Genomic DNA, 13,527 nt, shown 5'->3' with positions numbered 1-13,527 from the left:
TAGGTATAAATGGTGCATTGGCTTGGTGCTATATTATGAACCTAGACAATAAGATATCTTTAAGAAGGTTAGGGTAATTACTTAAGATCTTTAAGCTATTAGCTAAATAAGAAAGGATAAGAAATCTCAGTCATGTTTGGAGTCGTGTGTATCATCTTGGCTGCCGGACTTCCCATCTACCTGACCAATATATCTGGTACTCATATCGCCAGCGAAGCCGCTTTCATCACAGCCAAATCACTACTCGGTGTTGGTCGTGGCTTTACCCAAGTACCGCTCCAAGTGTCTCTCCAAGCTGTCCTCGAGCACGAACAAGTTGCCATCGCAACAGCTGTCTACCTTTCTTCCCTCGGCTTTGGTTCCAATCTCGGTGTTACAGTCAGCGGCGCAATCTGGAACTCTCTACTACCAAGAAAGCTCATTGCATACTTTGGCGAAGAAGAAGGTCGCAAGATTTTCGGATCGATTGTTGTTGCCCGTGGATATGAGGCTGGTAGTGCTGATAGAGATGCCATTGATACTTGCTACCGCCAGACACAGCAGACTCTCGCGATTGGGTCTGTTTGTGTATCTGGTTTGCTCCTAGTCATGGTCTATCTGGTCCACAATGTCAAGCTTGGAGATGAGGATGAAAAGAGAGCTGCAAAGGCTGACGAAGAGCTTGCTTGGGCTATCAAGCAAAAGGAGGCTGAGGGCGAAGGACCTGTTAATATCGAGGCTAGAAACCAGCGCTAGGAGTACCAAAAGACCTAGAAGAGATGTATGAGGATTAAGATGTAAATGAGAATTGAAAGGGACAATCACATCTGTGACTAGAACGAAGAGTACTTTATGCATCACAATTTTGTAATCCCGAAATATGCTTTTTTCTGTGTATATAATACGATGGTTCATAATTTTGATCAAGAACCACATCGTGTGTCAGGTAACCATCATAAGTTCAAAGTATGAGACACGGGCTGTGACCGCTAATTTTTGATTGATTCTCATAATAGATTCGGGGATATATACAACGCAAACTTTAGCTGCTGTAGTATGAGTTTATCTGGTACAGTTGTCCATTGGCCTCCCAAATTCCATCCAAGTACCCGTTCTTTGTGCATTGTTGAATGATGTTCCTAAGATGTTTAGCCAGGAGATTCAAGATGAATGAAAAATGAATGAAACCAACATACTCAGTGGCATCCTGATATGTTTGAGTTAGTAAACTCCATAGTGATCAATTTTCAGCTTGTTTTTGAGACGTACCCAGCAATCCTTAAACCCAGGCTTTCCAGCGGTGTTCTGGCGTTTTATCGAAACCTCAATCGTGTTTCGCAAAATTCCTGCAGTCTTTGAAGCCTTTGTTGTGCAGGGCTGCTGAAGAGCGCAGTCGGAATTGTTGCACATTTTCTCGCGCGCTTCCCAGAAGGCCGACAGAAACTTGTCCATACTACCATTTGTTTTGGTGCCGAGGCAGTCTGCTGCCAGAGCACCATTGGCGAAAAGTACAAGCGCTGATAAGTTGACGATCTTCATGTTGAAAGGACAAGGTGATATGAGGTTGAAGTAAAGTAGGAGTGTGGCTTGATAACAAAGGTTAAACTTGCGGGATATTAAAGTGACTTTATATCGGTCTTGTCTTGTTTATCATAGATAAGAGATTGATCGATCCTAGCTTCCTGTCGGCCGCCTCACCGTAGGTTGAAGGTTATGACAGCTGCCTGTTGCGGGTAAAGTGACATGCTGCAGGGTCTATAAATATGCCCAAGTGGTTCTAGAATAGAGATATGGGTCTCGTCACTAACTGTTTATCAATTAGTTGTGTCTAGTTTATTTATTTAGCCTGCTGCTAGCCAGTGTCTCAGCCGGTATGGTAGTATCGGCCGGAAAAAAGCATTGCATAAATCGCTTGACTTATCAGTCAGCCCTGCAGTCTGTAGTAAATATTGGCTTTGTACTCATTACCAATACAATGACAACCCCACTCACCTTGAACAACAAATGAACGAGTTTCCTAATACTCTCTAGTTTATCCATCACGCTGCAGAATATTATCTACTTAGCTATTATATAGTGGAGAATGCAGCAAAGGGTTCGGTAAATAAATTCACTATAAAATCAGGTAGGCATCTTCTGCCGTCTATCCATTATTCCGCCTCTCGAAATCTATCACATTTCAGCCTCACGTCCTCTTATCCCCCAATCTTTTCAACATGCAGATTCTCAACCTCGCTGCCCTTTCGGTTTTCATCGGCAGTTCTTTAGCTGCAGACTGCTATGGAACTGAAAGTATTGCCAGCCGCTTTATAGAGGGTTACTGGGATGCACGCCAGAAGATGTGCAGCAACACAGAATGTGCCTACCAGCAACCTTGCACAGTTACCACTTGGAAGAAGTACACAGCGATTGGTAGTACTACTGTCAAAATCGAAATAAGCCGCAAGAACACGGCAGGAAAAGCGGGATTCAAGGATTGCTGGGTATGTGTGCTTTACAAGATGATAAATACTAGAGACAATTACTAACCGATTTGTACAGGATGCTACTGAGTATGTGTGCAGTTTCTTTTCAAGGACAACGATCTAATATTTATAGGAACATAATCAACCAGTGCATAAAAGATGCTGATGTTTTCGGTGGAACTTGGCAGGCTAATGGACAGCTTTACACGGTGAATGGATATTTTCCTTAGAAATTCTGATGGGTTCAAAGACCGAGACAGGGAAGGGGTCATAGCAAGGATCACTGAGGCCACAATACAGTTACAATAAAAACAGACAACTGCAATTTACCCCTTTGACTCTAACTATCAAGCAACTATATGGATTGATCACAGCGGAATACATCGAGATAAAATATCAATTTTGGCTTCAAATATCAACTTGTGGTTGAATCACTGCCACCACATCGTCACTGTCCGAGTTGTCATTTTGCCGACAGACGAATGACAACGCCTCGTTTTTGTCTGCGCAACACTGCCTCTCTTGGCATGTGTATGTACTGCGGCTGAACCAGCCTTTTTACATGGGTGCTGTATCAACACCCCATTTATTGATCTGCGCGACCAGATATACCTTGCAGTTGAGAGTCACATACACATTAAATGGGCTTGGTCTTCAGCTGCGATAAGGATGTAAAACATTGATCTCATCTCTTCAGCCCGATTTTCCTTTCAATTTGTAATTTGTCGGTTTGATGTATGCCTTGGCGTTTTTTGATGCCTGACTTGAGTAGCCTGCATGATGTGTTGGCCGGCAAACTGTTGTACTACCACCTGCGCCACCTACTGCCCTAAATCTGATTTGTTATTTCAGGCATGGGCATAGCATTTAGGTGAAGGCGACCCAAGCGGTGGCTGAGACATCTCGTATTTCCCAGAAATTGTTTGTTGAGGGGAAACTTGATTCTATCAGCATTTCCATCTCCACTGTCCACGCCGTCAATCTCCTACAATCTGCACCTTGCCAACAATGACTTCTTACGGGGATGTCAGGAAGATCATTGAAGATGTTTTCATGATTGCCAAAACTGTCAAGACAGTCTACAAGGCCGAAGAGGAGCTCAAAGAGCTCACAAAGGAGACTGAAATCCTGAGTAACATGGCAGACGATGTTCAGAAAAGCGGAAGCAATTTTGAATCAAACAAAGATTTTCAGAGCGCCCTCGAAGAAACAAATGATTTGATCGCAGACCTCAAACAACACCTTGAGAAGAGAAAAAAGACAATCGACAAGTTTTTGGAGAAATTGAAGTGGCCAACCCGAAAGAGTGATTTCAAGCAGGATCTTGACAAGGCTCGCCGGCTAACCAACCTCCTTTCGCAAATGAACATGACCCTTTCTATTCGGCATATTTCGGATATAAAGCAAGGTGAGCATTATATCTCTCATTCTGATAGAGGTCGTCTGCACCGGTACTGCCTTTCACCATCATTCATTAACTGCGCCCCGTTGACGCTATCTATTATAAATAGCACAATCTTGGGAAACTGAAGTCTATATGCTTACTTTGTTTATAGATGAGCTTGTCGATGATTTCATCAAGCGCTGGACACCACCTATGGCAGCAGAGTTGCTTGGAGCCTATCCACGTGTGCAAGTTACAGAAGGAACCGGCCAGTGGATTCTGAATAACGGCCAGTATCGAAATTGGGAACAATCAGGAAACGGTGTTCTTTGGATCAATGGATTGCGTGAGTTGGCTGCTCTGCTTGTTCGGTGATCATAGCTAACTTTGCGCTTGCTTAGAGGGATGTGGAAAAACAGGACTTGCGTAAGACTTTTCTCTCCGCATGCGAAGAATCTACTAACATAATCGGTATTCAGGATCACGATAGACGATCGGCTCAGGGCCCGCCAACAACAACGTCATGGACCCAATTCTCTAGCCACCCAAGTCGCCGCAGTATTCTGCTATCACCAAATTGATGGCATGCGAAATCTACAAGACCATATGGAGATACTGATGAGCTTGTGGGTCCAGCTGGTCAAGTCAAAACCAGAATGTCGCCAAGACATTGCGTGGATCAAGAACTCCAAAGACGATCACGACCCTGCCATCCTTACAGGTCAAAGAAGACTGAAGGTTCAGAGAGAGCTACTCCAACACGCTTTGAAACACTCCGGCAACACTGTTCTTATACTCGATGGGCTCGACGAGGTTCCCAGAAACCTCCAACGCAACGTAATTCAGGATCTGAGAAGCCTTCAGCGGGAGAATGGTTATTGCCGAATCTTGATAACTTCTCGGCCGTACGATAGTATCGCGAGGATTTTCAAGAACGATCCGCAGGTGTACATGGAAGCACCAGATGTTGATCTTACGCTATACATGGAGGAACGTTTCTCTCGACAAGACTGGGACTATCACTGCGAATTCAGGTCTCGTGATATCATCGAAATTCTACTTGAGAAATGCCAGAAATCGTTCATATTGACTCAACTCATCATGGACGAAGTGGAGAGAGCCGACAGCAAAGCTCACTGCGAGCGAATAATCTCTGAGCTGCCTTCCACAGTCGATGAAGCGTACAGACGGGGCATCAATCGCCTTAAAGCCGAGTCTTCTTCTGACGGGTTAGTTGATGGTCTTCCATGTATGTCCATCCAGGCATTATTCTGGGTAGCCTTTGCACCAAGCTCAATGACAGGGGATCATCTGGAGCATGCACTCGCAATTGCCGACAGTAGCCCGAATTCCATTTCAAAGGTGCGAATGTGGAGGGAACGCGGCATTGACAGTCAAACTGGAAAACTAGTCGTGGTTGACCCTGCGCACGGAACACTTATCATAGCACACAAAACCCTCACCAGCTATCTGACGAAAAGCGAAACGCGCTTAGAGTTCTTTCCAACAATTCATGAGCATATCCACGTAGTCCAATTGAAGTGCCTTCTTGCAGACCATTGCAAGTCAGAGGTGCTGGCAGAGACTGAGGCGGAATACTTGCAGCAATACCCCTTGCTACCTTATGCACTGCGGAACTGGGGAGACGAGTTAGCAAGAGTGTTAGAGCCGGATACTCTACTATGGCGCAGCACTGAAGCGTTCTTGGGTACATCTTTCCACGAATGGAACAAATTTGTCAAACATCATATCATTCAAGTCTTGATAATGAAGTCAACACCTTTCTTAAGACCATCACATGTCACGAGACAACAAATTATGGACGTTGGCAGCATTGACGGGCTTTACTGGGCAGTAATCTTTGACCTACAAGGGCTGGTTCCCGTTTGGATCGATGTCGATACCGAGTGCTTGGTTAAAGACCCCATTCCAACAACGCCTCTGGGGCTTGCCGCTGTTCTTAAAAATGTGCCTATGGTCAAATTGTTGATCAAACATGGCGCGCAGGTCAATATCACTCAGCGGACAAATATACTTGTCAAGCCCCCCTTATATGATGCTGTTTTTGCAGGTTCTGTGTCGGCAGCCGAATTGCTTTTACAGAACGGTGCAGATATGACTTCGCGTAGGGGCTTCGATGACGTGTCACCACTTGATCTTGCCTACGAATCATATGGTTATAGAAAATCAGAACTCCTCATTTCCTATTTTCCAGGCTTGAATGGAACGAGTGCACAAGTGCTTCAGTTCCTCGTCAAATCAAGCTATGTCAAAGAACTGCGCGACGCAATCCGAGGAGGCATGGATATTAACCATCCATGTGAAAATGGGAAAAGGGCCCTTGATTATGCCTTGGAGATGGAACATGGTGAGATCATCAAGCTTCTGAGACACAACGGGGCAATTTCCAATTTGCATTGGCCGGCTGAAAAGACGAAGCTCTGTCCATACCCTATGAATCTACGCGAACCTATAGCAACCCCTCTTGTTTCGATCGAAAAGGAATATGATCAAGAAGCGTTAATATCTCACGGCAAAGAACAGCGCGACCTAATACTGGAAATTCCCATCCATAATAATTGCCCAATTCGAAGTATCGTTTTTGAGACAATAACGGCTCATGAAGGCAAGGACGAGAATATAAGTAATCATGGTACTTACTTAGACTCAGAAATAAGTCGACTTGACATCGTTCTACAGAATCAAGAAGAAACACCGAAAAGATTCATGGTTCAGGGGAATTTGCACGGTTCTCAAGCTCCCAGACTGCATACAAACATATGGAACTTGTCTGAACTCGAAGTTTCGTCTCCAGCAAAAGCAAGATTTATGCGAAATATTGGAGAGTCAAGCATCTTGCAAATCGAATCTTATAGCATATCACGTCCTTACTACAATCGCGTAAAATACATTCGGGTTCGTATGTATGGCGAAGAAATCCACCCGTCAACATAGCAATAGAATTCACTATTTACCGACCATTTGTTGAACTCAGAGGTCTTTCCCCAAGGTTGCTTTCCAGGTGATAAAGAGAATTAGGGATCAAGAACCAAGTTACTGCGGATATCGGCACAAGTCCTGGCAATGCTCAATGACTCCATCATGACATAGCTCGTCATAAACAATATCAGCCCTTTGCAATCTTCTCAGCTTCCTCCTCCGCTTCATTAACGATACTCTCAGCCTCGTCCTTAGTGAACGCATCCGTAAATTTGACCCAGCTCCCATGCGCAAGTCCTGTCCCAGCTCCGATAAGTAACCCCAGTCCAGCTGTCGGAATAGCCACGACGCCTGTCAACAATGCACCAACACCCATACCCAAACCACTCGCCACACCAGCTCCTATGCCAGTACCCATTGCACCGCCCTGCAACCATCCCTTCTCGAGTCTCTCAGCCGTCTTCATAAGCTTGGCAGCCTTCTTGTCGATTTCTCTCGCTTCATGACGTATGTTCTCCGCTTCTTCAGGGTCTTCTTCTTTATCTGCCTTGTCATGGAGTTCGATGGATTTCTCCTGTAGACCCTTTGCTTCTTCGACCCTGCTCTGAATCTCTTTCACGATGCGGTCTTTTGTCTGAGATGAGCTTTCGGAAGGGGTTTCGCCATTTTGGCCATCGCCCTTGGATTGGTTGCCGGACATGAATTGAGCTGGGATTGCGCCGGAGAAGATGGAAGTCAGTGCCTCGTTCATGGGGTTGTTAAAGGCAGGGATGATGATAGGCGATGCTACTGTATTTTATATGATAGACTAAACTGGTAGTCGATGATAAGAGTGGAATGTGGCTGGGAAAGAAACCTTGGTTGAAGATTTACTTGTTTTATCAAGAGGTGGGGGTGGCGGATGACGTAGTAATCCCTGTACATCAGCAGGATTTCATGGTTGTACGTGATGCAATAAAGTGTCACAAGATATCATAGGGTTAAGAAGTTTTATATTGAATATTTGAGATGAAACGGCGAGAAGTAATGAGAAAGTTTATTTTATTATTTATTGTTTTCTATTACTATCTATGTAGGTAACTACAGTATAAAGACTCCACTACAGAATTAGACCGAGTTATCCAGTTGTGAATATAGTCAGCTTGGTATTACTCGCTACATTATGAATGCATAAGTAAACACAAATACCAATTCATAAGTATTTAGAACACGGGCATTCTTTGCTATATCCGCGCTTCCCAAATTTCACCAACCAACACCAGGGGTATCTGTGCCAATGCTGCCAACGCAAAGACTCCAAATTAGTTTCACCATCTATCTCCACCAGATCGGCAGGGTCCAGCCCAAAAGACCGACCCTCATGTTTTCGAATGTAAGCTAGTATTTTCTATCTAATCTAACCGCAAAACCTAACCCACAAGGCAGTCAAGCAGGAGAACGGCAGAGTGGTACCTAACCCACATATACAAATTCAGTGACGCGTGTGTAGTCTAGTTTCTCCTCATAATCCACATCAATTCTACTTCAATTTTAAATGGAACAGGGACGACAGCCCTGCTGGTCATGGCATGGTGATCCTTCTTGATCTTAGTCTACCCCCAAATGAGCCCACTTTGTCAGTCTTAGCAGCGGAGGACACCATTGCTGAATGTTTGATGATCATCATCATCACTGTCTAGACGAATAGTCAAGTTAAAATAGGCAGGCCAACTCAGTTGCCAGTTTTATATGGTAAAAAGAGCAACTAGAACTAAATAAACAAAGGCGATACGAGATAGAGCCAGGTCACAGCATTGAGGATATCTTGACGCGAAAGTCTTCATATAAATATTGTTGACGGACAAGAAGATTAAATGGGACGCATCACTAAGTACAATATGCCTACGTCCTCCCTAACATAGCACAACCAACTACCAAGGCAGAAGTGAGAACACTCATCCAAACAGTCTAGAGGTTTCGAACAGTATCGCAACTAGTAGCCCATTCAAAGTGCTTAGCCGCAGCGTTGAAACGGCTCAGATATTGACTAAAATCACCAAGTCAGCTTCATTAGTACAACAGTAAATATGATAGTACTTACCCATGGCCGGGAGAGCCTTCGCCTTCGCTGTCGTCAATGACATATTTCCCGTCGTCTGTCCAGAAACATTGCACGTTGTGAACACCGGACGCATCCGCTTTGATGAGATCACAATATTTTTTAATGTGGTCATCATTTCGCGGCTCGGTGATGAGTTGCACGCGGTATCTTCTCAGGGCATCTTCACTCCAGTTGGTGAGCCATTGGAGAGTCAGCTTGCAGTCGGCACGCTTGTCGACTAAGGATAGTTTAGTTAGTACTGAACGGCTGGTTTCTGTTCCGAATAGAATGAATAGATACCTTGAGCAGTATCAGCAGAAGCGGGGACGGCAGCAGCAAGAGCAGGGACAGCTGCGGCAAAGGTGATGAGTGAGAACTTCATTTTGGTAGAGTTGGATGAGAAGTTGAGATGAATATTGGATGTGCTGGTAGGTTTGAACCTTCTTGGAGGCAATGCTCTCAATTTATAACTACTCCCAGCTACGTTAGATAGGTTTGAATTCAGTGGCCTCCAGCCCTAGGTCTGAAGGATCATAGTAGAAATGAGGTTCACGGATAGAACCGTCTACGGTGTGACTATCCGTAATCCCTATTTCGAAATATATGGAGTATGAAATCCACTTCAACAACCTCACTAAACTGCGTCGAAACAAATTGTGGTCCTGGAGTTGCATTGATTTGACAGTGGATAAGCACTAGCTCGCAACTAACCCACGTTGAAAGAGGCATTGCTCTATGCTTAACCCACAATGTTCTTGGTGCATACTCTAAATGGCATTATAGCTGTCAATCAAAATAAACGCAACGTGTTTGCGGCTCCGTAGAAGGAATATATTCATGCGATTGTGCTCGGCCCTTTGATAAAGGATTCTCGATTAATCGAAGGATTCTCGCTTTACTAGACGGACCGACTGATCAGCCTCCAGTGACCCCGGATATAGTGTTACCGATTTTGTATAACCTCGGGCAAAGTGCGATAAATCTATCATGGCAAAAGGATATCTTGGACTATAAAGTTGGGGTTGGATTCCGCACGATACGCTTCTTCTTTCTTCACTCTATCTCAATTCATCCATTATCCAGTACCGTCACTCAACAACAATCAAGATGAAGTTCACTCTCCTCACCCAGGCTGCTCTCGCCATCTCCTCCATCACTGGAGCAGTGGCCAACCCTACTCCCGATGTTTCCAGTGGTAAGATACCCAGAATTTTAATATATTCACATACTAACCACATATCAGTTTCCGACCTTGACAAGCGTAGAGATTGTTCAATGACAATCAAGTATGTCAAGACCTGGGTTGAGGACGGTCTAGACAGGTACCGCCACTGGCTCATCACCGAGCCTCGCGAAGACAGACATCTCGACTTTTGGTGCGAGGCAGTTCACTCGGTGCAGTACTTTTCCAACCGGCAATGCTACTGGGGCGATGATGGAAAGTACTACGTCGATGTGAGCGTCGTTCGAGGCCCTGCCGGTCATGAGTATGTACACCTGATTCTCATGTTGTTTGTTTTTCTAACTTGTATTCTTCAGTTACCTTATGAGCACATATAACGGGGCGTGCAAGGACTTTGAGAGACTCACTGAGTGCAAGGCCATCAAACAGTTCTAGAGGAGCCTTGTTTGGACTCATCGACAATATACATGCATGGGAGGGAGGGAGAAGAATGAAGAGAGGAACCTAGAGCAACTAGTATATATTCAATCTCTTTTTAATACAATATTAATCGCATCTGACACTTGATTATTCCAAGCCTTGGGCTTTTGATCCAGAGTTCATTAGAAGCATCCAAAACGATATCGGGGAATTTTCGTATGCTGACCATTTATACCCTTGTCAGCTAAAGGACCCTGGCGAAACTAAACCAGCGGCTCCAACGGGAATAGCCGTGTAATATCTAATCCCCACAAGCACGTTGAGTACCATGCTTAACGGTGGCATGTACAACGGTCACTTAAGTAGCTTACTTCAGACACATAATAGTATTCCCAGAGATGGATATTCCAGTGCCATATGATTTGCACTGCTGCTATCTGTGCTGTCTCACATGTAGTTACGACTTATCCAGGCAGTGATAGAGGATATCACGCGTCTTGACATGTGATCCTACTAACTTCATGTTTGTGCAATGCTTCAACTAGGATGTCACATTGATTTATAATTTTTTTCTTTTAATCGTGAGCGAAATGGTAACTTTTATGGCATGTCCCCGTGTCTGTTATCGGAAGAACCGTAACCATTTAAAATAAAAACACATAATCTCAAATTAAAAATACATCATTAAAGAAGCCAAGTGAAGAAACCAATACAGTCATTAAATGATTCTATTAAAGTTACCCTGCACTTTAATGTAAAAGTCGTGAAGCGCACGTGCATGATTAGCCAATGGCTCAAGGCCCTCGGTTCGAAACCCGCCACCTCAGAAAGATGATGATCCCTCATTTTGCCTTTTTGATCAGATGCCTCATGATTGGTCAAGACAATCAGTCATCCCTCGACATCCCTTGCCTTGCTCTCCAAGCCAAGATCTCATCTCGACAGCCTGTCCTCACATTTCCAACATCATCGCTTCTAGTCTACACCAATCCGAAATCATTTAATCCAATTGGCATCTGAAAACCATCAAAAATGTCAGGAACAGGCTTGGGCCGTTTAGGCTCCACTTCCCCGGACCCAGGCGCGTCATCCCGCGATAACCACGCTCTTCTCGACATGGTGGACGGGGAAGAAGGCATCTCGAGAGGGAGAAGCCATGGAGAGGTAAAGGGACCAACTGCAGATTTAATGCGACGACTTGGAGTCTCGCCTGAGCGACGAATCAAAGTTACGCCTGAAGATGATGCGCGTGTTCTCAAGAGGATTGACATGGTTGTCCTGCCTCTGATGCTGGCAGTTTATTTCCTTCAAGGTGAGTACCCCTCACAGAAAACTAATAAAATTTGTATTAATAGTAGACTAGGTCTTGATAAAGCCACAATCGCATACGCGTCTATCTTTGGACTCATTGAAGATACGCATCTCAAAGGCAACCAATTCTCATGGCTAAGCAGTATCGTCTATGTGGCTCAGCTCATCGCTCAATTCCCGCTAGCATGGCTTCTTGTGAAACTTCCCATCGGAAAATTCACAGCGTGTATGGTGACCTTTTGGGGACTCACTCTTACTCTTATGGCTGCCGCACATACCTTTCAAAGTCTGCTGTTCGCCAGGTTTTGGCTAGGTGCGTTTGAAGCGAGCATTGCGCCTAGCTTTGTAGCCATTACGCAGATGTTTTGGAGGAGGAGGGAGCAGCCGTTGAGAATGAGTTATTGGTATGCTATGAATGGATTCACAGGTGTTGTACGTTGACCTATCATGGTTGTGATGTCGGACTAACCGGGAATAGTTTGGAAGTTTGGCGACTTGGTGGCTTGCACAGTTACCGTTGGGATTGAAGCCATATCAGGTAAGTTCAACGTTCTCTCAAACTCTACCAGCTATTGACCGTACAGACCATCTTTGTCGCCTTTGGTATCATCACAGTTTGCTTCTCAACTGTCTTGTTCAACTACATGCCCGATTCCCCAGCAGAAGCCAAGTTCCTTGACAAGCACGATAAACTCATCGCGATTGAGAGATTGAGGATGAACCAGACGGGTGTCATGTCGCGTCAATGGCGATGGGATCACTTCTGGGAGACCATGCGAGATGTCAAGACCTGGTTGTGGTTTGCTCTCATTTTCAGTATCTCGTGCGTCAATCGCGTCATGAATTTTAGTGACTGATAACTGACTGATCTGCAGTGTTCCCTCCGGTGGTGTTGGATCTTTCGGACCTCTTCTCATCAAATCATTCGGTTTCGATTCCTTCGAGGCTATCTTGTTCAACGCGCCTTTCGGTATTGTTCAACTCATTTCCACCGTTGGAGGGTCTTATGTGGCGACCAAGTATCACAAGAAAGGTCCAGTGATTGCTTTCCTGGCTATCTTTCCGACAATTGGCTGCATGATTATGTTGTCGACACCGCATACACCCGAAGGCAGGAACACCCTTCTTGGTGGTTACTACATGATTTCTGTATTCCCAGGCATAGGTGAGTTCGGCTTCATTTCTGCAAGTTAGCATACTGACTGGTTTAGTCCCTCTGATCTACTCGTGGGCTTCTTCCAACACAGCTGGTGATACCAAAAGCAAATGTAATTCCTCTGTGCTATTCATCGGCCAATCCCTCGGCAACATCATTGGCCCACTTCTCTACAAGCCATCCGAGGCACCTGAGTACCATAGAGGTCTATCCTGGAACTTGCTTCTATACATGGCCATTGAAGGTCTAGTAGTCCTCACGAGCATGTATCTCACCTTCCTCAACCGCGACCACAGTCGTCGTCGCGTCTTGGCTGGAAAAGACGCGGTTATTGTAGACTACAGTCTATACTCCCCCGAAGAAGCTGATCGTCTTCGAAGAGCAAAGGCTACGGATGGACAAACTGTTGAGAGCGCAAAGGATGGAACGGTCGGAGATCGAGCTTTTGATGATTTGACGGATTTGATGAACGATGAGTTTTTGTATGTGTTCTAAATAGGGTTAGGTAGTTGATAAGGCTGGTTGAATGGTCACGAGGGCTACTGGTCGCGTTTCTACCGTGTTTATTGCCGAAATGCTTCCTCGGAATTGTAGCCAATCGGATGCTCT

At 44.9% G+C, this 13,527-nt stretch overlaps 9 protein-coding genes across 9 annotated transcripts, besides 1 other annotated feature; 6 read left to right on the top strand and 3 right to left on the bottom strand.

Moving 5' to 3' along the window:
- Positions 1-132: 132 nt before the first annotated feature.
- Positions 133-735, top strand: FPSE_07516 (uncharacterized protein; the record flags this gene model as incomplete). Its single annotated transcript, XM_009260634.1, has 1 exon — positions 133-735. One exon carries the CDS (start codon positions 133-135, stop codon positions 733-735), a length of 603 nt encoding a protein of 200 aa, XP_009258909.1.
- A 286-nt stretch (positions 736-1,021) lies between these two features.
- FPSE_07517 (uncharacterized protein) lies at positions 1,022-1,518 on the bottom strand (the record flags this gene model as incomplete). Its single annotated transcript, XM_009260635.1, has 3 exons — positions 1,022-1,118; positions 1,176-1,186; positions 1,249-1,518. 3 exons carry the CDS (start codon positions 1,516-1,518, stop codon positions 1,022-1,024), a joined length of 378 nt encoding a protein of 125 aa, XP_009258910.1.
- A 677-nt stretch (positions 1,519-2,195) lies between these two features.
- FPSE_07518 (uncharacterized protein) lies at positions 2,196-2,674 on the top strand (the record flags this gene model as incomplete). Its single annotated transcript, XM_009260636.1, has 3 exons — positions 2,196-2,462; positions 2,521-2,531; positions 2,578-2,674. The coding sequence occupies 3 exons, from the start codon at positions 2,196-2,198 to the stop codon at positions 2,672-2,674; spliced, it is 375 nt and encodes a 124-aa protein (XP_009258911.1).
- Positions 2,675-3,452: 778 nt separating this feature from the next.
- Positions 3,453-6,623, top strand: FPSE_07519 (uncharacterized protein; the record flags this gene model as incomplete). Its single annotated transcript, XM_009260637.1, has 5 exons — positions 3,453-3,852; positions 4,001-4,174; positions 4,230-4,254; positions 4,308-6,472; positions 6,529-6,623. The coding sequence occupies 5 exons, from the start codon at positions 3,453-3,455 to the stop codon at positions 6,621-6,623; spliced, it is 2,859 nt and encodes a 952-aa protein (XP_009258912.1).
- A 332-nt stretch (positions 6,624-6,955) lies between these two features.
- FPSE_07520 (uncharacterized protein) lies at positions 6,956-7,519 on the bottom strand (the record flags this gene model as incomplete). The annotated part of the gene is made up of 1 exon (XM_009260638.1): positions 6,956-7,519. The coding sequence occupies one exon, from the start codon at positions 7,517-7,519 to the stop codon at positions 6,956-6,958; it is 564 nt and encodes a 187-aa protein (XP_009258913.1).
- A 609-nt stretch (positions 7,520-8,128) lies between these two features.
- Positions 8,129-8,447, top strand: FPSE_07521 (uncharacterized protein; the record flags this gene model as incomplete). The annotated part of the gene is made up of 3 exons (XM_009260639.1): positions 8,129-8,140; positions 8,194-8,249; positions 8,312-8,447. The coding sequence occupies 3 exons, from the start codon at positions 8,129-8,131 to the stop codon at positions 8,445-8,447; spliced, it is 204 nt and encodes a 67-aa protein (XP_009258914.1).
- Positions 8,448-8,715: 268 nt separating this feature from the next.
- FPSE_07522 (uncharacterized protein) lies at positions 8,716-9,230 on the bottom strand (the record flags this gene model as incomplete). Its single annotated transcript, XM_009260640.1, has 3 exons — positions 8,716-8,794; positions 8,849-9,086; positions 9,149-9,230. 3 exons carry the CDS (start codon positions 9,228-9,230, stop codon positions 8,716-8,718), a joined length of 399 nt encoding a protein of 132 aa, XP_009258915.1.
- Positions 9,153-9,207: a microsatellite.
- Positions 9,231-9,955: 725 nt separating the features above from the next.
- FPSE_07523 (uncharacterized protein) lies at positions 9,956-10,466 on the top strand (the record flags this gene model as incomplete). Its single annotated transcript, XM_009260641.1, has 3 exons — positions 9,956-10,043; positions 10,092-10,335; positions 10,388-10,466. 3 exons carry the CDS (start codon positions 9,956-9,958, stop codon positions 10,464-10,466), a joined length of 411 nt encoding a protein of 136 aa, XP_009258916.1.
- A 1,017-nt stretch (positions 10,467-11,483) lies between these two features.
- FPSE_07524 (uncharacterized protein) lies at positions 11,484-13,413 on the top strand (the record flags this gene model as incomplete). Its single annotated transcript, XM_009260642.1, has 6 exons — positions 11,484-11,763; positions 11,815-12,194; positions 12,241-12,300; positions 12,347-12,585; positions 12,638-12,927; positions 12,974-13,413. The coding sequence occupies 6 exons, from the start codon at positions 11,484-11,486 to the stop codon at positions 13,411-13,413; spliced, it is 1,689 nt and encodes a 562-aa protein (XP_009258917.1).
- Positions 13,414-13,527: the final 114 nt, after the last annotated feature.

This window comes from Fusarium pseudograminearum, chromosome 2 (genome assembly GCF_000303195.2).
Source record: "Fusarium pseudograminearum CS3096 chromosome 2, whole genome shotgun sequence".
Taxonomy (NCBI): domain Eukaryota; kingdom Fungi; phylum Ascomycota; class Sordariomycetes; order Hypocreales; family Nectriaceae; genus Fusarium; species Fusarium pseudograminearum.
Note: the sequence above shows the minus strand (reverse complement) of the source record. Positions and strands in the feature narration are given on the sequence as shown.